The sequence below is a fragment of the Myotis nattereri genome, assembly GCF_964212035.1.
Source record: "Myotis nattereri genome assembly, chromosome: 5".
Lineage (NCBI taxonomy): Eukaryota > Metazoa > Chordata > Mammalia > Chiroptera > Vespertilionidae > Myotis > Myotis nattereri.
Window position 1 is genome coordinate 68303342 of NC_138080.1, and position 22605 is coordinate 68325946.

Here is a 22605-nt window from a genome sequence, read left to right on the forward strand (position 1 = left end):
CTGCATTAAGTTCTTCAGTGTCAAACTGTTTATCATTACAATATACACATATTTTCAAATAAGCGTAGGGAAACAATGTGTTTACCATTTGCAAAAGTAATTTTAAAAATTTATTTGGCTCCTCCTAAACAAACAGGCACCAAAACTTAAAAACAAGTTTACTAGTAGCTTCATTTTATAATAAATATTCAGTTAAATAAATCAAAGAATAAAGTAACTTATCACTGTATTTATTTGTTTTGTTTTTAATATAAAATGCATTGGTTGAAATGCTTCATCAGAAACTGGTGCTACAAAAATAAATATAAAACAAATATACATGTTTACATATGTTCCTTATAACATAAATACATATTATTTACATGTTCAAAAATTTAAAAACTCCAGCATGTTTTTTCCATGATTCATCATGTCTGAGAAGTACAGAAAACAAGAGTACAAACATACCACACACCATTTATTCTTTTGCTTTTAAGAGATTGTTAGGTGTCCTATTTTAATCTATGACCACTATATTTTATAAATGATTTAAGTTGCATTCTGTTTTGTTCTCTCATTAGGATACATCCATTATGGTATAGATTAAAATTCTCCTCTATAGAAAGGCTTTCTGAAGGTTATTTTAAATAAGAGAAAGTCACTTTCCTTGAAAGCCAACAAAAACATTATTTATTAATAAGCTTATATATCTAAAAGGAGCTTTAATCAGTGAAAACTATGAGTTGGATTAGAGAACATCAAAAGGATGGAAGAAAGACACTGTAATTTCTGTTTGATGTATTCTGGTAATTTTTCATTTTCTCCATATCTACGTGAAAAACAAAAGACAAAAATATTACTTAATTACTTGGTTCATATGAGAGTACCAAAATTTATATTTTTCAGTGATTCTTCAATTGACAGAGGTATCTAAGAAAAATTATACAAAATTATTTATTAAAGTAGATACCTAATCAAGTTAAGCATACCAAATTTACTTCCTTTCTAAATAGACGGATCTCAAAATGTATTTAAATTGCCGAAACCGGTTTGGCTCAGTGGATAGAGCGTCGGCCTGCGGACTGAGAGGTCCCAGGTTCGATTCCGGTCAAGGGCATGTAACTGGGTTGCGGGCACATCCCCAGTAGGAGATGTGCAGGAGGCAGCTGATCGATGTTTCTCTCTCATCGATGTTTCTAACTCTCTATCTCTCTCCCTTTCTCTCTGTAAAAAATCAATAAAATATATTTAAAAAAAATAAAATAAAATAAAATAATAAAAATAAAATTAGACCAAAACACTTCAACTGGCTTTATAACTTCTAAAGCAACCTGAAGATCTGGATTCCTTATTAGATTGCAGGTCCTAATCAAAGGAAAATACTAAGCTAAACACGTATGACTACATTTCTATTTAAATGTTAATAATTTCCAAATGACGATATCAAATAAATCTGAACTTTTATCATCTGAAACATGGATTCTACCCATTTTATATGTGCATCCATCCACTTTCTGGAGCAATTGAAAGAGCTTGTTAAACAAAGCCTCTAACTTCATGTGTAGTTCTTTTTTTTTTTTTTTTAAATATATTATATTGATTTTTTACAGAGAGGAGGGGAGAGGGATAGAGTGTTAGAAACATCGATGAGAGAGAAACATCAATCAGCTGCCTCCTGCACACCCCTTACTGGGGATATGCCCGCAACCAAGGTACATGCCCTTGACCGGAATCGAACCTGGGACACTTCAGTCCGCAGACCGACCCTCTATCCACAGAGCCAAACCGGTTAGGGCCATGTGTAGTTCTTTAAATGACGGCACTGCACATGTACACATTTTTAAAAAAAGCAATTGATAGATATCTACAAACTATATTTGTCTCAAGTAATTCCTTTACAATAAACACTTCTCATAAAGTATCATGTTGGTATTGGCATCATCATCAACCCTACCTCTTTTTAGTAACTTATGGTTTGAAATATGGAAACCAAAATATTGCTTACTCTTGCTACTGCAAGATCCCTCATTTTTAGCATGGTGCCTGCCACACATTTTCGTACAGAATGAACATATAAATTAAAAACATGTTCCAATCATTAATTACTTTACATTAGATAAGACAATATAGCCTTTCATTTGAGAAAAAAATCTGGTTAACTCTTAAAAAATATTTCTAGCTTCTATGTTTTGTTTTTTTTAAAAATATTTTTAATGATTTCAGAGAGGAAGAGAGAGGGAAATAGAAACATCAATGATGAGAGAGAATCATTGATCAGCTGCCTCCTGCACGCCCCATACTGGGGACCGAGCTGGCAACTAGGGCATGTGCCCTTGACTGGAATTGAACCCTGGACCCTTCAGTCCACAGACTGACGCTCTATCCACTGAGCCAAACCAGCTAAAGCCTAGCTTCTATGTTTTGTGACGTAAACTGTTTAGGTATATTACTTACACTTAGAAGTCTATTATTTCTGAAAAGGGCCAACCTAGTTAGGCTATGGAGTAAGACTACGAAGAATCTAATCACTTGCAGTGGATTATCCATACCATTTACCCTACAATCATGCAGAGAATCATAAAATATGCATTAAAAGGACTATAGGATCTGGCTGGTGTGCTCAGTGGTTGAGCATAGACCTTGAACCAGGAAGTCATGGTCAGGGCACATGCTTAGGTTGCGGGGTGTGCAGGAGGAGGCAGCCAATCAATGATTCTCATCATTGATGTTTCCCTCTCTCTCTCTTCCTCTCTGAAATAAAAACAAACAAACAAAAGACTATATGAACTCCTAATAATTAATAGTTTAAATAATAGAAACATTGTCAAAATGAAAACAGTAACTTTACTAAATCACTTATTTCAATGTATAGGGAAAATTTATAGCAAAGAACTGAATCTCAACCAGTGTTTTAAGAACTTACCTAGTTGTCTGACCGTTCGGTGATGTGTAACTGATAGAAGATACTCCTGCCTGCACGACCAGCTGGGACCCATCATTAAACTGAACCCACACAGCTCCACTAGTTAACTAGAAAAAATAATGAAGTGTTGGAAATTACTATAAGAGTAGAGGGTCTGAGGTTCTTAAAAGGTACTCATGTTTATCAGGTTTTACATAGTTAAAAAAACAACAAACCTCTTAGGAGCTGTGTTAATAATAGAATTGAGAAAATGCATGTCTTTTTCAGACTATTCCTTTAATAGTTAGGGTATTAAAATATTAAAAATATTGTAAATGAATCCTGTTTCCAGTAGTACATTAGAGTAGTTTTTATTGTTGTTTTCCAGTAGTATTTTTTAAATAGTATTTCTAACCAAGTATAGATTTAGGAAATAACAAAAGCAGCACTTTTTAAAATTAGGATTTCTTTCTATTCTTTGTCTGTAGGCCACACAAATTTCTCTTCTGCCCGAGAACCTAATATCTTAAGTTTGAAACTTTTCCCTTTAGCCACTGATATTTATGATGTACCACTCCTAATAGAGTGGCATGGACTCTGGAATCAGGGAGCTGGATTTAAATCCAGACTGCCAACTAAGTAGGACAGTGCAAGCCAATCAACCATTTTAAGCCACACTTAAGGAGATAACACCAATGTTAGGTTTTATTGGGAGAAATGAGACAATATATGTGAAAAACATGGTACCACATCTCAGGTACTCAATAAATATTGAGTCCCCTTTCTTTAATTTCCTACCCCCATAAAGGCCTAGGCTGCATTTTACTTTATAGAAAAATGATTTATAAATCATTTAAGTGAATATTACATGTGCTATCCTCAAAAGTCTCCAACCTTCAAGCTTTCAGATGATACACACATATACTTTCACACCTACATAAAATTCTATAAGCTTGAAACACTATGTGGATTTAACTTTCAAATGCAAAAATTCCTTGTGGCCCTGACTGGTTTGGCTCTGTGGATAGAGCGTCGGCCTGCAGACTGAAAGGTCCCAGGTTCGATTCTGGTCAAGGGCATGTACCTTGGTTGTGGGCACATTCCCAGTAGCACGTGTGCAGGATGCAGCTGTCAATGTTTCTCTCTCATCAATGTTTCTAACTCTTTATCCCTCTCCCTTCCTCTCTGTAAAAATCAATAAAATATATTTTTTAAAAAAGTCCATTGTAGCCAAATAAATGTTACTGTAGTAATACAGATTACAAAGTTTCTAAAATTTAAAATGCCCTGGACATCATGCTAAACTCCCAACAATTAGCCATTATCATGACCTGTACTTTAAAAAACAAGGGCAAAAATAGGCCACCCATGTCCTAGTAAGCAATTTGTTATTAAGAATATCTAAGCCCTAGCCGGTTTAGCTCAGTGGATAGAGTGTCAGCCTGGATAGAGTGTCAGCCTGCGGACTCAAGGGTCCCAGGTTCGATTCCGGTCCAGGGCATGTACCTTGGTTGCGGGCACGTCCCCAGTGGGGAGTGTGCAGGAGGCAGCTGATTGATAGTTCTCTCTCATTGATGTTTCTAACTCTCTAGCCCTCTCCCTTCCTCTCTGTAAAAAAATCAATAAAAAAAAAAAAAAAAGAATATCTAATTTTCCAACTGTACACAAGTAAAAAAAAATTATTATTTTTTAAATGATTCAACCAATGCAAAATAAGCTGTAAAAACTTTCTTGCAAAGAGAAACCTTTAAAATAATTTATATTTGGGGATAATTATCTAATCACTATGGAAACCAAACATACTAAGAAAATTCATTTTTCTAAAATTTCTCACCTGTGTAGCCCAACCAACATTTTTCACAAAAACAGATTTCAAAGGCTGTGCTGATTTAGGAAAACAATCTTTTAGACTACTAGAAGGGATGTTTGTTCCAGAAGCTGCAACAGTACCGCCAAGTCCTTCATCTGTAACCATCTATAAACAGTACAAAACAGAAGGATATTATGCCTTCCCATTTTTATAAGCCAACTTCAGTAAAAGTAGAAAATGATTGTTTTTTTCATTAGCTTAGAATAAGTTTTCTTAAGAACAAAAATTAAAAGTTAAAGAATAACCACATTATGAAAAATTAGAAAACTCAGAAAAAAAAAATCACACGATTGCTGTTTTCATTTTAGTAGATATCTTTTCTTTTATCCTAAGATATTTTTCACAGTTGCAATTATAGTATGTATGTATATATGTGTGTGTGTACATACATGTATGTATATAAACATGTATTTCTTCACTGTTATATATTATACTACATTGTTGTCTAGTCTTCATTGGCATAATAGTTCATTGAGTAAAAATACAGTAAGCTTATTTAACGATAAGCCTATCGTGGATATAAAAGTAGTTAATGGGACTTTACAGGTACAAATAAAACAACAATCTCTAATTTAATATATTTTCTCAGAAGGTTAGGCCTATCTGAGGTAAGATTTAAACTGAGAACTGATGGATGAGAAAGAACTACCCTTTGAGGGGTCAGGGAAAAGATTTCCCGGTCACGTGAACAGCATGTGAAAAAGCCCTGAGAGTTTGACTTATTCAAAGAACTAAAAGAAGGCTTCTGAGGCTCAGGCCCAGCAAGTGTAGGGTAAAGTAGCTCGGTGTGAGGCTAGAAAAGTAGGTAGATATTAATATAAATAAAGTGTGTACAGAAGGTGATAATAAGCAGCTTTAATTTTATATCAAGGGCATCAGGCAATCATTGAAGGACTTTAGATACAAAAGTGACATATACATACTTACAGAAGGATTAAGTGCTGATGCCTGTTCCGGAGAAGCAGCACTATTTACGATCATTTTACTCATCAGGTAGTTTGGATCCATAGGAGGAGGAGGTGACAAGCCCTGAGGTGAGCTAGTACTACTAGGTTTTCTGAAGGAGAAAGAAATGACCAAGCATAGTCCCTTAAAGTTTACAATTTATAGAAAGGTAAAGAATGTTCATAATATAATCACCAAACTTTTAAAAAAACATCTCCTATACATTTTAGCCATACTTTTTATATTTTCAAACATTTACCTTCCTATAATTATTGGGAAAAAGGGAGCACTTCCACTTTTCTTTTCCTCTTCTGAAATTATGGATTCCAGTGCTAAACAAATACGATGGCCCTATTTCAAAAGAAGAGTGCTTTCGTCATTACTTCAACTGTCATTTGTGATCAGTTAATCGGTATGAAAAACCTGTAAGTAGGTACATACCTCATTAGCATGGTCCATATATACTTTTATTTTCTCTTTCAAGCTATTAACTTCACTTTCACCTTTTAAGGTGTAAGATTTTCCAGTCTTTTCAATCACATGAATTAAATCTTCTGTTTTATGTATCTTTGTTCCTTAAAAAATAAGAAAACTCTTTTACCATATCTTTAAATATTCCCAGATTTATATTAAACCAATACATAATGGCTCCTAGATCACAGTATCATTTATATTCATTCACTGATCATTAATAAATGAGGCTCTCAAAGTAAATATAAGTTATCCATTTTTCTTTTCTACACATACCTGGCTTAAGTATGAAACACAGGATATTGTAAAAAAAAAAAATCACTGCTTTCATATAAAAACACAATTGAAAGGCAGCTATCATTATATGTGTACTGCGTAAGTGTATGTGCTTAGTGTCCCTTAAAGTAGGGATCTTTACAGATTAAACAGTAAATCATCATTATAGAATAGATTTGGAACATAAGATTCTCTAATTCTGTTCTATTCTTTTGCACATTTATAATTCTCACTAGAGGCCCAATGCACGAAATTCGTGCAAGAGTACACCTTCCTTCCCCCAGCTGCCGGCATTGGCTCCCCTCTGGCACCCAGGACCTGGGCTTCCCTCGCAGCCCTGGCTTCGTCTGGAAGGTCATCTGTTCTAATTAGCATAGTATGCTTTTATTATTACAGACTAGAGGCCTGGTACATAAATTTCGTGCATGGGGGGGGGGGGTCCCCTCAGCCCAGCCTGCACCCTCTCTAATACGGGACCCCTTGGGGGATGTCCGACTAACGGTCCAGGATCAGGCCTAAACCAGCAGTCAGATCTCTCACAATCCTGGACCGCTGGCTCCTAATTGCTCACCTGTCTGCCTGCCTGGTCACCCCTAACTGGCCCCCCGCCCCCCCCCCCCCCCCGCTGGCCTGATTGCCCCTCACTGCCTCTGCGTGCTGGTCTGATCACCCCTAACTGCACCCCCTGCCAGCCTGATTGCCCTTAACTGTCCCCTCCCTGCCGGCCTGGTCGCTCCTAACTGCCCCCCCCCCCGGCCTGGTCACCCCTTACTACCCCCCTCTGCCAGCCTGGTCACCCCTAACTGCCCCCCTCTGCTGGCCTGGTCGCCCCTAACTGCTCCCCTCCCCCACCGGCCTAGTCGCCCCTCACTGCCCCCCCCACCAGCCTAATTGTCCCCAACTGCCCCCCCGGCCAGCCTGGTTGCCCCCAACTGCACCCCTGCCCTGCTGGCCTGGTCGCCCCTAATCCCCCCCCCTCGCCAGCCTGGTCAGCCCCAACTGCCCACTCCTGGCAGCCTGATTGCCCCATGCAGCCTGTTCAGTCGTTTGGTCATCCCTCACTAACCCCCTGCTGGCCTGGTCGCCCCACGCAGCCTGCTTGTTCAGTCGTTTGGTCGTTACTCACTAACTCCCCTACCTGCCTGGTCGAAGGCAGCCATATTGTAAGGGTCTGAGGGTTAATTTGCATATTACCTTTTTATTATATAGGATAATTTTGTATGTGTTCATCTGAGTGTCTTAACTCACATATATATACACATATGTATATATGTATGTGACATACATATAGTCTTAAAAAATTACTGTGTTGAATTAAAAACAACCACAACTAAAAGGGGAAAAATTATCATTTTAATTAATTAATTTATTTGAGAATTTTTGTGAGTTTACTTAAGCCAAACTATTGATAATTGCTGGGAAACAAAATCTCAATGGATTGAGAAATGGTCCCCAAAGTTACCATTTTTATTTTATTTTTAAAAAATATATTGTATTGATTTTTTACAGAGAGGAAGGGAGAGGGATAGATAGTTAGAAACATCAATGAGAGAGAGACATCAATCAGCTTCTTCCTGCAAACACCCTACTGGGGATGAGCCTGCAATCAGGGTACATGACCTTGACCAGAATCGAACCTGGGACCCTTCAGTCTGCAGGCCAACGCTCTATCCACTGAGCCAAACTGGCGAGGGCCAAAGCTACCATTTTTAAATGGTACTCACCATCATAAAACCAAACCTCAAAATCAGCACAAGGAGAATTCTCCATTAAGATGCATTTAGCATATTTTGTAAAATAAGTGATTTTTGGAGATTTAGATCTTACAAGCTGTACAAATCTGGAAGCATATTGATATTTTCGCCAGTACTTCTCTAGGGAGCAAAAGAGAAAAAAATTATAAGAGAATAAAATTTTGACTTGACAGGTAAATTACATAAACATTTAATATTTATTTCTACTCTACCTCAAAAATTCAAGTTGATAGGTTAGTAATCCCAGTACCAAAATAAAAATATTTTTAGAGATATACATCTATTATTTAATACAAACTAAAGATAGTTTAGTAAAACTCCCAAGAAATACATAAAATCTGATGACTGGTATTATGATGATCTTAAAATGCTTTCTTTGAATCACCTCCTTTTTATAAATAAGGCAATAATTCCAGAAAATTTTTGTAAGTGAAATGAAAAGACTTCTGAGATATCAGAATCAAATGTTTTTCAGAAAGAAATATAGCTCTTTTTGTGTTCTTAGAGCAGTTTTATGGTTCTTACCTTACACAAGTACATTTTTACAGCTTCCTGTAGCTATGGTTATTTATAGTATTTACTGGTATACCAGTATACCTACTTTGATTTCTAATAAGAGTAAAGTTACACAGATTTTCTTGTTTGTTTCTAATTGTCATCTCAGTGAAGTCTTACTACTCAGTACGTAATTCCCCAATCCATGTGTAGGAACTAAACTGGGATTCAAACTTGTTCAACCACAATTATAAATGAACATTTATGTAGTGCAGTCATTATTTCAAAAGCAAAAAACTATATACTTCATGTTGAACTTTTAACATGATTCAACACAAATATCCCAGAGTTACTTTTTACCATTATTACACAGAACAGGAATAAACATTGGAGTAATAAGGTACATCCTATCTCACTAAATATTACAACCAAATATTAAACTCTATGATAACCATGTATAGAGTTTATACATATAAAACTCCATTATCTAGATTTGTTCCCTGATAAATTTACATACCTGGTAAATTGTCAAAGCTGTACCTACTGATATTATCAGTAGGTGAAGGCGGTCTATCAGCAAGAGGGAAACCTCTTCCATCATTTGGATAATAAATAGTGATCTGCCAAAATATTTTTTAAGAATTCTAATTGTATGCCATTAAGTTAGAGCACTATATTTAAAAATTATGAAAAGAGCTCACATGTAATATCCTATATAATAACAGCCTAATATGCAAATCAACCAAATGGTGGAACGACCAGTCCCTATGATGCGCACTGACCAGGAACTGCCTCTAGCCTGCAGGCCCCAGGCCAGCCAAGGCAGGTGCAGAGGGCCCTCCCTCCACCCGATAGGCCACTGATTGCCCTGCAGAAGGTGATGACCATCAGCGGTAGTGGTGGTGGATGGGGCCAGCGAGCAAGCAGTGCCAGGCCGGCCAAAGCGGGTGCCAGTGGGTCGCCCCACAAATTGCCCCTGATTGCTGGCCAGGCCTTGGGACCCTACCCATGCATGATCTTCGTGCATCAGGCCTCTAGTTAAATATTTTATTGAAAACTAGAGGCCTGGTGCATGAAAATTCATGTACTAGAGGGTGGGGTCCCTCAGCCCAGCCTGCCCCCTCTCACAGTCCGGGAGCCCTCAGGGGCAGGAGACGACCTGGTGATCAGGGGAAGGCAACACCCCCATCACACCTCTGCTGCTGCCACTGCCGGCAGTGCAAGCCTCAGCCAGCCTTGGTTACCTGAGCCTTTGGGCAGCCCTGGGCGGCTGGGCAGCCGACATCCGAGGCTTGCCTGTGCCTCGGGCCAGCCCTGGGGCTGAGGGGACTGGGGGTCTCTGGAGGCAGGTATGTGGAGCGGCCGGGCCTGCCTGCCACCCTGGCGGGGGTGAGCGCCGCCATCTTTGAGGGCAGGCCAGCCAATTAGCATATTAACTCTTTATTAGAGAGGATGCTAAATATGCTCTAAAAGTAAGTTTTTTTTTGCTTTTTAACCTTAGGCCTAAAGTTTAGATTTTGTTACTAGTTATAATAACTATTATTTTTAAATATGTTTTTATTGATTTGAGAGAGAGGAAGATGGTGGGAGAGAGAGAGAGAGAGAAAGAGAGAGAAAAACACAGATTGGCTGCCCCATGCACACCCCTCAGTGGGAATCAAGCCCGAGAACTTTTGTGTACCGGACAACGCTCAACCAACTGAACCACAGTGGCCAGGACATTGGTTATAATTATTTTTAAATCCACACTAATTTATTTAAACATATGTAGTATGCTATTCTAGTTCTTAAATTCCAGAGACACTATCCCTATCAGGAAAACTAATTTAAAAACATTTTTTAAAGACATCATTATACAATGGATTAGAAGGCTAAATACTTAAGTGATAAAGCTGCAAGATAATAAAGTAGATCCACATTACCATATTTCCATCACTAGATACATGAAGAACTTCTTTCACATATTCCTGACATGAATGTTCCTTTAGAAGCTCCACACATACCTCCTCCGAATCAAGTATGCTCACCTAAAAACAAAACCAAAATCAGTAAGAACTATCTTGTTTACTAGAACAGCACTGACATATATAATACTTAAGAGAGAAGTACTTAACCATGGCAGAAAAACAAATCAAAGTGAAGATAAAATAACTGCTTCACTGCAACAGTCTGGACTGGAAGTGTATCTGAGCACAGCTGAAACATAAGGAGCAAGGGTAAGACGGTATGATGAAGTGTGAAACGATAGCCAGTGAGCAGAAAGAAAGAAAGCAGAAGGTAGGGTGGAGACTGAGGACTTTGAAAAGACAATAGTATGCCAAACAAAGGCAACAGAAACGGGAAAACAGGATGAAGATGTAATTAAAAAATAAAAATCATTCCCAAATCACACTTGATATTTTTCAAAACTCTTAAACTTAATTTGTGCATTTTCCTTTTCTTTTAAATAGTTTCAGATGTTAAAAAAAAAAGTTATATTTTTTAGTTTACCTTTTTGAGTCTGGATTATATGCAAAAACAAAAGGAAAAGGTAATTTATTAAATATTTAGTGATTGGAATTGTGAATGAATATGTAACATAATAACTAGCCAGTATTATTTCGAAATGTTTCTCATTATCAATAATTTAAAATTCAAAATGTATCAGTATCAATTCACCATTTTTAAAGTAGCCAGAAGAAACAAAAGCCATTTTTTCCATAAACACCTCAAATCTTTTCTTTTAAATCAGCTTATTATTCACTTATCAGAAGTACAGGAACTTTATAGAAAACTAAAAAAACCCATCATATTTGATACCAAAAACCAATTTACATAAGGAAATATTACATAATAAATTTAAAAAATTATAGACATACCACAGCCTTTTTGGTTTTCTGTCTGATTGGTTTTAATCTGTAAGCTGTCAAAGGAGATGTAATGCTTCGTAATGTACGTTTCTGACAACCCAATGGTGGCTCCATATCCTTCGTCTTGCTTTGTTCAGAAACAGGTTCTAAGCCAAAAATAGATTCTTGTGGAATTATCTCAGGTTTATTAGGAAATGAAGTTATATGTTTCATGGTGTTCAGCTGTTTTGCAGAATGTGCATTATCAGAAACCCCAGGGCTCTTTTTGCCTCTTAAATCGGTCCAGGCATTTCTTGACGTGTCTTGCAAATCTGAATGGTCCTGGAAATCTCTGTTTGAGCTAAGGCTTTTGTGCTCAGTAGTTTCTCTTAAATGAGCTGTAATATACACAGATTAAAGCAATTGAGTGAAATAATTAAAAAAAACCAAACACACCAAGCTTACATAACAAGTCATGCTGCTTATAACAGATGTTTATTGTTATTGTTTTTTTATGTTTGTATTGCTTTTCAGAGAGAGAGCTAGAAACATCAATAATGAGAAAGAATCATTGATTGGCTGTCCCCTGCACGCCCCCTTACTGGGGATTGAGCCTGCAAACTGGGCATGTGTCCTGACTGGTTCATAGGTTGACCCTCAACCACTGGGCCATACCAGCCAGGCTAGATGTTATTTTTTTGAGGAACAAAAGAAATCTAGCAACAAAAATGTTCATTATTTTTCTAACAAATAAGATGTGACATAATAAAATAGTGACTTTAAAGAACATTTAAAGCCATATTGCAAAGGAATACCTTTAGTATTCTTAATACTCAAAAAGATTAATATGATTAATGTGAAATTAAGTTTTCAATCAAAGCAAAAACTAAGCACCTAGAGTCACCTACTAATTCTAAAACAAGCAACTGCCAATACTGCAACAAATACAGAAATGAGAGAATTTCCCAGGTTATCATTCCATCTAATATGCAAATTTATTCTCTTGTCCATTTTTACCTACAAAATATGAAACTAGAAGTAAAAAAATGCAATATATGACATAGCTTTAATATTTTTATTACAAATGTATTTGCATCCACATTTTTAAAAAGGTTATTGAGCTTTACACATTTATATTTCACATGGTTTTAGTATTCAAAGAAGAACATTACTTTTTAAAGCCCTGAAAATTAGATAATATAAAATGCAGTAAGACAATTTTTCAAATGCTAAACTCTAAAAATCTGTATTGCAACTTTTCCCCTAATTATGTTTTAGTGCTTTCCTCCTCTACTATTATGACAGAAATATTTTATATTCAATATTGTACTTTAAAATTGTAGCAGCCCTACTAGATTATAAATGTAATAATAATCTCAGATATATCATCTCAGATATGTCCATGCTACTAAATAAAAGTATTTATAAGTGCAATAGAAGGTTAACTACAAGATTAAGTACACAGCACTTTTATAGTTTAAAAAATATAAATTTCAATTATCATCTTCAACAAATACACATGAGAAAGTTAACTCTCTTGGGTTCTTGAAAATAACATATTTTAAAAAGAAAAAAAAATAGTCTTGAGGTGACACAACAATTCTCTGCTTAAAATTACAGCCATATTATGCACTCTTTGTGTGAGGTAACATAATACTTAGGAAAAAATAATCCCCTCCTCTCCGTATGTTTCTTTTTTATTCTGTCGTATTTACATCATTATTTTCCAATCTACCATCTGTGACTCTCTCAATTTCATTAAAGAGAAATGTTTAACTTTCAAACCCAGCTGTTTTAAAAATGTTTAGGTTTGGCCCTGGCCGGGTAGTTCAGTTAGTTAGAACATTGTCCCAATACTCCAAGGTTGCAGGTTTGATTCCCGGTCAGGGCACATACAAGAAGCAACCAATTTTCAACTTGTGTGGTTTTTGGCAGTTGTGGCCTGTAAAATAGTGTTCTGTTTTGCTTTGCATCTTTAAAACATAAAATAAATTGGGCACCTTTTCAGTCAAAAAAAAAAAAAAAAAAAAGAAGCAACCAATAAATGCATACATAAGTGGAACAACAAATTCATGCTTCTCTCTCTCTTCCTCTCCCTCTAAAATCAATAAATAAGTTTAAAAAAAAAAAAGTTTATGTTTTTAGTAGCCGTGTAATTTAGTGTATGTGAGGTCCCACTAGTACACCATGATGTCCACATCAGCTTCTACTTAAAAATAAGGTAAATCCTCTTGAATATTTTATAGGCACTGACAGTGGTGCTAATTATAGAGAGGCTGTAAGAACAGAGAGGTTGTCAACTCTCTGAGCCAGAGTGCTTGGGTGGGAATCCTGCTCCTATCTCTTCTTTGGGCAGGGTAGATTGGCACATTATGCCCTGTGCACCACAAATTCCTCATCCTTCCTAAGACAAGGCTATAGTACCATCCTTGTGTGTTTTTTTATGAGAAGTTAATAATATATAATAAGCATTAAGAATAGTGGCTGACATAAATACTCAAAATCAATAGTTAACAGTTATTACTATGAGGCCCGTAGCATGAAATTCGTGCGGGGGGAGGGGGGTCCCTCAGCCTGGCCTGCACCTTCTAGCAATCTGGGACCCCTCAGGGGATGTCCAACTGCTGGTTTAGGCCCAAAACTGGCAGTCAGACATCCCTCTCACAACCCAGGATAGATGGCTCCTAACCACTCACCTGCCTGCCTGCCTTCTCACCCCTAACCACCCGCCTGCCTAATCACCCCTAACCACCCGCCTGCCTAATCACCCCTAACTGCCTTTGCCTGCCTGCCTGATCGCCCCTAACTGCCTGCCTGATCTCCCCTAACCACTTCTGCCTGCCTGCCTCACTGCCCCTAACCACTAGCCTGCTTGCCTGATCACCCCTAACCATTTGCCTGCCTGCTTGATTGCCCCTAATTGCTTGCCTGCCTGCCTGCCTCATTGCCCCTAATCGCCTCTGCCAAAGTCCCGGGATGGCTTCGTCAGGAAGGACGTCTGGAATGATGTCTGGAAGGCTGTTCAGCTGTCCAGTCTAATTAGCATATTATGCTTTTATTATTATAGTTTATTGAAAATGATTTTATAAAGAAAACCCAAAAAGAAATGGCAATGCTTGCTAAGTGTCCACTTGTCAATTTTTTATTAAATAGTCCACTAAAAACTCACCAATTTTTTGCAGATTTCCAAACCACTGTTGCACCACTTCAAGCTGAGATGTCTGGTCTGGAAATGGAAAAGGAGTTTTTCCTGGACAAAGATGATTTGAGCTAAACAAAGAAAAAAATATTCCCATTAATACAAAATTATCAGGTAATAGGTTTTCAACTTGATAAGGGAGATCTCTTATTTGAATAACTGAAGATTTCAGAATAACTGTAGAAACTAGTATCTGCATAACTAAATTGTCTCTAAGCTAAACTCCCATGCCAAAATCCCCATGGCACTGTAACTATGTTTCTATATGGCTATTGCCTTATTCTGATGTAAGCATAAAAATCAAAGATCATAAAAATAAAAAAGTAAACACTGGAGTCACTAAAAATCTAGTCTTCATGTGAGAAGCAGTCAACAATACGATTACTCATCACTTAGACTCAGCTTCTCTGTGTGTTTATAGTTACTAATGAAGTACTTTAGAGACTAAACATGTTTAATATATACTTTTGCACTAGACCAGCTTCATATAAACAAAACTAAAAATTCCCAAGTATTAAATATACTCTACAAATACATTCATGAGCACATATATTCATAATAAAAGAGATTCTTAACTACAATTCAAAATTATCATTCTGATTCTCTTCCTAATAAGAAATAGAAATCATAGTTAAGAAGATCCCAAAGAATATCTGACAATGTTAGAAAAAGTAAATCCCTTTAGTTAGAGGCAGCTTCATTAATGGCAAATTAATACTAACATAATGTTTATTCAAAAAGTAAAAGCTTTTGATTAAATTATTCTTACAGTGCTTGATTGTTAGGTCTTTCCAAAGATCCAGAACTATTGGATATCTTTTCCTTAAAGTGAAAAATATTGACATTGCTATTTGTGGGTGAGTATCTTTCTTCATTTTCATCTCCTCCTGATCTTTTGGGTTTTGAAAGCATTTCTGCCGAGTGACATCGTTCCATTGTACATGTGTTTGCTCGAGATTGACTATTAGACGTGCCAGATCTATCAGAGGAATGGGCTCTACGAAGGTATCGAGAATGTGGCCTTTCTTCTGCATCATGGATTACTCTTCCCCTTCCACTATTAATGGTTTCTTGTTCTTGATATCCCCAATGAGTGTAAAAACTGCTTCCATCTTCTGAAGAAGAAAAATCACTTGAATTTTTATTCTTTGGAAATACAGTCATTCTATTTGGGAGAGGCTGGCCAATCAAAAGTCTTCTTCTGTCAAACAAACTACCACTTATACTGGTACTAGAGGAAGCTGTCATTGCAGTAGAAATTGTGGCATGTCCACTATCAATTGAATCTTCCGAAGTTCCTAAATCCTTACTTTTTGTTGAAGAATTTCGGGACATAAAAGGATGGTCTAATACTGAAGACAGACTTAAACGATCTGCTGGGTTTCTACGAAGTAACTGGTGAATAAGGTCCTTGGCCTCTCCTGACAAAAAAGTTGGCATTTCATAATCTGCCAATACTACTTTATTCAATGTGTTCTTCACTGTGTCAGTGTCAAAAGGTGGTCTCCCAATAAGTAATGTATAAAACATACAGCCCAAAGACCAAATGTCAGACTCAAGTCCATGTGCACTTCGAGTTGCAATTTCTGGTGAAATGTAATTAGGAGTTCCACATAACGTATAGTGCTTTTCATGTGGCATTTTCAATTGAGTTGCCAGCCCAAAATCGGCAATCTTGATGTTCATATTACGCGTAAGTAAGAGATTAGAAAGTGTGAGGTCCCGGTGTAGTATTCCATGAGAATGGAGGTACAACATTCCTGTGATGATCTGGTGCATGAAGTGTCGAGCTGTTAGAATGCAAAACATAAAACCTATGATTTAGAAAAACTGTAACATTTAAGTATTTAAAATACATTATGAAATCCAAGTACACATGCCAGAGTATTAAAATGAGGACACTGGCTTGCAGCTTAGTTTTATTTTTACCAAACAAATAACACTCTGATAATTTCATAATATTCTTTAATTCCCTTTAAGACTATTAGGCACGCCTTTTATTTAATCTTTGTCCTTTCTAACTGATGAGTTTTCTGTATGCTGTTAAGGGAAGCTTAATTTTATTAGCATTTGGAAGTAAATAGGTTAACCAGAAGTCTCTAGCAATTAAGAGAAAAATTTTATAACGAACAAACAATAAATACATCCTTGTTAAAAAAAAAAAAAAAAAAGCGAAAGGTCCACTGATGTCCCCCAAACCCTACCAAAATGCAATCATCATTAACAGTTTGTATATATTTTCATGCTTGTGCTTACATCAACAAAAATATGTTGTAATAATTGATTTTTAAATATAAAAATGGTATAAAAAGGTAGTTTCATTACTTTCTCTTCCACTTCACAATATTTCTTGGAGATATTCCTGTCAGTACACATAGATCTTATTTTTATTTAATAACTACTGATGAAAATTTGGGTCACTTCTATAATTTCAAGATTACAAAACATAGGCCAATAGACATTCTTGTACATGCTTTTTTTTGTGTGCAGCATATCATGGGGTGTTTCTCCATGGTAAATTCAAAAAGTAAAATCACCGTACTGAAGGGTTAAATTTCATATCATAATACCTTGCCAAACTGCTCTATAAAGGCTGTATTTTTATGCATATCCCTGTTAATATTAGGCAGTCTCAATCCAACGAGTAAAAAAAAAATGGTACTCTTTTAGTTGGCATTATGATTGCCATTGAGTCTGAGCATCTTTTCATATTTAATGGTCATTTGTATTTTCTCTTCTGTAGCCAGTCCGCTTATATCCCCCATTTACCTTTTTTTAGGCATGCCTTATATTTTTAATATTAATTTGACAGGCATATAGTTTACAAATATTTTCTTCCAATCTTTGTCATTTAAATTTGTTAGCAGACTCTTCTGCCATACACATTCTTAATTTTAAGTAAATTAATAATTCTTTTCCTTCATTGTTTTTACAGGTTTGTCTTATTTAAAAAAGGCCTTGCCCTGGCCCTTGTGGCTCAGTTGGTTGGGCATCATCCCGTGCACTGAAATGTTGCTGGTTTGTTTACAGGACGGGCACATGGCTGGGTTGCCGGCTCGATTCCCTATAGGAAATTGGTGCAGGAGGCAGCCAATTGATATCTTGCTCTCACATTGATGTTTCTCTCTCTTGTCCTCTCTGGAAATAAAAAAATCTTTAGCCCTGGCCAGTTGCTTAGTAGTTTAGAGCATTGGCCCATGGACCAAAGGTTCTCAGGTTCAATTCCCAGTCAAGGGCATGTACCTGGGTAATAGATTTCATCCCTGGCCCCAGCCAGGACATATGATGTATGTTTCTATCACACTGATGTTTCTGTTTCTCTCTCTCTCTAACTGCCTCCTCCCTCCCTTCTACTCTATCTAAAAATCAATGGAAAAAATATCCTCGGGTGAGGATTAACAACAAAAACCTTAAAAATAAGTAAATAAAAACGCCTTTTATTACATAGTATTATGAAAAATACATTAATCACCATGAGTATTTGTACGGGTTTATTTAAAATTTGAATTATGTCCTTATTTTAACCCTTTTCGGTCCAACCTTGAGGCTGACTCAACAGACCAGGCGCTAGGAGCAGGTCCAACATCAAGCAATAAGAAGATTAGAAAGTTCAACATTCAATCCCGTCAATTAATTTGGACTAGACTGTTTAAATTCCAAAAATAACATTGGACCATAAAGGGTTAAGTCAAAGGATATGAACATTTCTATAACTCCTAGTACATATGGTCAAATTGTTTTTCAAATAGGTTATATAGATTTGAATGTATAAAAAGTCTATCAGCAACCACCTTTCTTAGTTTACCTGCAATGTGTTAGCAGGGCAAGATAATATGAAAACAAGGTTTTGTGAGATGATGTATGGACCTTACATGTGAGCCTGAACTGAACTGTATAAAGTTATTTATAAGAAACTGGGAAAGTTGAAACTGATTATGTATTTGTTAGTAAGAAATTATTAGATGTGATAATGATTTTGTGGTTATTTTTCTTAGGTCTGTATCTTTTAAAGATATATCTAGACATACACACACACACACACACACATACACACACTAATAAAAGAAAAACATGCAAATTGGTGTCACTCCGCTATGTCCACCAGCCAATCAGATGAGTATGCAAATTAACCCAACAAAGATGGCAGTTAATTTGCATACGCAGGTGCAGAGCGAAGACTGAAGACTGAAGAGGCTTGGCTTCTCCACTGCGGCCGGACCAAAGGCCTGGGTCCCACATGCCAGCAGCAGGGGAAGGAAGGCCTATTGCGCGGGCCTATTGCGCGAATCTTCGTGCAACGGGCTTCTAGTATATGTATATATATGTATTAAAAAGTCTATAATTTGCTTCAAATACTCTAGGAACCTGGGGGAATAAGGATACAAATGAAACAATTTGACCACAAGTTGAAAGTTTTAAACGTTGAATGGTTTAACTTCATGGGGGCTCATTATACTACTCTCTCTATTTATGTTTGATATTCTGTATGTAAGTCGCTTCAGTAGTTATTTTGTGCTTGACTAGAAGTTATTTTATAGTCTTCAACAGCATTCTTAAGAGCTTTTTGTTTATTTTTTATTTTTTAAAATATATTTTTATTGATTTCAGAGAGAAAGGGAGAGGGAGAGAGAGATAGAAACATCAATGATGAGAGAGAATCATTGATCAGCTGCTTCCTCCAGGCCCCCTACTGGGGATGGAACCTGCAACCCAGGCATGTGCCCTCAACCAGAATTGAACCTAGGACACTTCAGTCCACAGGTCGACGCTCTATCCTCTGAGCCAAACTGGCTAGGGCTTTAAAGAGCTTTTTACAGATTTAAAAGGATACATACTAAATTGCTACAGATTTAATTTAAAGTATAATTTTTGGAAAATAACAAATTTCTCCATTTACTTTACTTCTGTAATGCTTGGATATTTTATAGGAATTAATGCCTCTTACAGTTGGGGGTGGGGAAATCTCCTTTTGTAGCCCAAAGTAACAATTAAAACAGTTCTATTTTGTAATACAATGTTCTTCAAAAATCACAAAAAGTAAAATTTATATCTACTAAAAAAGAAAAAAAAAGCAGCAGCCTACCTTCATTTTCTGAGAATGGTTTCCTTCTGTTCTTTAGATACCTGTTCATTTCTCCATTATGGCACATTTCTAATACCAGGTACACATAATTGCTATCTTCAAAATAGTTATACAGCTGAAATTTAAAAGAGCACAATAAATTATAATATACAAAAATTCAATGTCCTTGGCGAATTTTATAAAATTGTATTTTACCTCCAAGATAGAAGGATGTTTCAATTGGCAATGTATTTTCACCTCATTTTGGACTCTCTGTACCATTCCAGCTTTGTACATGGCTTTCTTATCTATCTAAAAATAACATGAGAGGTATAGATCTTGATGATAAACTTTCAAACATGAAGTAGTCTAAAATTAACTTTGAAAAGAGAACGAACACTTTTAAAATATTCTGAATTCCTTTTACCCACTTCTTTATGAAATCAATTTACTGTTGTCTATCTTCCCCTTGCATTTAGCAGATTGCATAGCAGAGTGAGCATTCAGAAAAGTTTGCCCAGTGCAGTCTAATACCTTCTCACAACTTAAAAAATTTAATAGCATGACTATCGTATCTATAATAACAATTTAGCCAAGCTTGAAAGCAAAACTCCCCTAGTGGTTTAGATAAGGGATTCTTAATTGCTTATATTACTCATTCTAACAGTCAAGAAGAGCATTTTAGGTTGTCAGTGTAATACGGAACTATGCACAAGTGTACTCTTTTTTTTTTTTAATATATTTTATTGATTTTTTACAGAGAGGAAGGGAGAGAGATAGAGAGCTAGAAACATCGATGAGAGAGAAACAGCGATCAGCCGCCTCCTGCACATCTCCCACTAGGGATATGCCCGCAACCCAGGCACATGCCCCTGACCGGAATCGAACCTGGGACCTTTCAGTCCGCAGGCCGACGCTCCATCCACTGAGCCAAACCGGTTTCGGCTGCACAAGTGTACTCTTATTAAAACAAACCATTATTTGTTCTTTGAATTCTACCAATGACTCCACGTATGTATAATTGGAACAGATACTAGGTCTACTGACATTAATGAAGATAAAACAACTATTTAATCATGATCAAGGACCTTCTAAGTTATCCTTAAATTCAACTGCTGGATGTGGGCTATTTTCTTCTACCTAAGCAGTGGGTTCTTTACATCACACTCAAAGAAAAGACAGTCATGTAAGGAGTTTCTGACATCTCAAGTACTACACTTCTCTAGGAGAGGTGAGAAGCTGATCAATATAATCTTACCATTTTGATTGCAACTTCCAAACCAGTGTGAATGGACTCAGCTCTGTAGACACCAGCAAATGATCCTTTACCAAGCAGATTTCCAACTTTAAAATCCTTAAAAGTGAAAGAATATGTGTGATGACTCACAGGAGTATAAAGGAAGGGGCTAGATAAAGGAGATAAAATGATCGAGAGGGGAATTTGCACTCAAAACTCGAGCAGGTGTTACACCTCGATGCAGCGGGTGTCTGGGCTGGAAAGCATGTCGACGCCTCGCGGGGCTCCCTGCGCTCCCAGGCTGGGCTCCGGGTCAAGTAGCCTGATGCTCTGGTTCCTCAGCCTCAGTGCGGCCTCCGCACCCTTCTCCCACCCCCAGCCAAGCCGGGGGGGCCAGGGCTCCCGCCGCGGCTCCCGCCAGAGGTAACCGCCATCCCCCAGGAGATGCCCGTTCCAGCGCGGCAGCCCCGGCGGGACCGCAGCCCCGAAGCCGCGGAGTCCAGGGAGAGAAGGGCGGGGCCGCGAGCGACGCACCTGGGCCGCCACCCCCGGCTCGGAGGGGCGGGCCGCTCCGCCCCCAAACAGCAGGGCCGGGGCGGTTGGGACCCTCCCAAGGCACCTGGACGCCCACCCCGCAGCCGTTAGCTTCGCCGGATCCCCTGCCTGCAGAGGTCTCGGGTCCCGCCCCGCCGAGGACCGCTAGTCTTTTCACCTCGATCTTCTCCCCGATGCAAGTCGCCATATTTCCAGGCCACGGCCTGGGCTCCCGGGATCAGCGCCCTTCTTGCGGTCGCTTCGAGGCAACGCTCCAAGCAACCAGCAGTTCTTGGCGCCCATCAGGCTCGGCTCTCTAGGCCGCCGCTCCTGGCGACGACAGCACAGCCACCGAAAGGTCTCCCGGGCGCCTTCCGAGGCCTGGGCGGCGCCTCCGCTCTCCCATTTTGAAAAACTCCCGCCGGTTGACGTCCGGGCAAGGCTAGCGGTGACGTCACGAGGCGGAGGCTCCGGATAGGCTGCGCCCGGGCGCGCATGCGTAATTGGCTTTCCCTGGCCGCCTGCCCGGGTTTCCTGGCCTCGGGCCGGAAGTGCTGGGCTGGAGGCCGCCGGTGCGGGAAGTGTTGGCATTCCTGCCCTGGGGAGACCGTGCACGACCCATGGGAAAGCTAGCCTGACCTGTGAGACATTTCCACCTGTCCGTTACTCACCTGAGGGTCTGAGAACTACTCCAAGTCTGTAAGGGTTTTAAGACTATTTAAAAGTTACAAATGTTGCCCTGTGGGCGTGGCTCAGTGGTTGAGCACATAGACCTATGAACCAGGAGGTCATGGTGTGATCCCCAGTATGTGGTGTGCAGGAGGCTAAACTTGACAGGACAGCACTTGGGAAGGAAGAACCTTACCTGGCTTAAACGCCCTTTATATCTCTGTGTTTACTCCATACTTTCCATAACTGTAACGAATGTGTTCTGTGCTTTAAGAAAATGAACCCTATTCTTTTGGTAAATTCCTCTTAAGTGTAATAATTCATTTGTATAAGAACTTGAGCTGTTACACATGTAATGATGTATTGATCAAAAGGTGGGCTGAT

General features: G+C 38.1%; 1 protein-coding gene across 1 annotated transcript; it reads right to left on the minus strand.

The window, feature by feature from the left end:
- Nucleotides 1-84: 84 nt before the first annotated feature.
- Nucleotides 85-21760, minus strand: PLK4 (polo like kinase 4; the record flags this gene model as incomplete). Its single annotated transcript, XM_081092773.1, has 16 exons — nucleotides 85-808; nucleotides 2903-3009; nucleotides 4716-4856; nucleotides 5679-5808; nucleotides 5956-6047; nucleotides 6138-6271; nucleotides 8168-8317; nucleotides 9210-9312; nucleotides 10615-10719; nucleotides 11551-11918; nucleotides 14690-14790; nucleotides 15489-16509; nucleotides 19803-19917; nucleotides 19998-20093; nucleotides 21040-21135; nucleotides 21638-21760. The coding sequence occupies 16 exons, from the start codon at nucleotides 21758-21760 to the stop codon at nucleotides 706-708; spliced, it is 2985 nt and encodes a 994-aa protein (XP_080948899.1). The 3' UTR covers nucleotides 85-705.
- Between the last annotated feature and the right edge of the window lie 845 nt (nucleotides 21761-22605).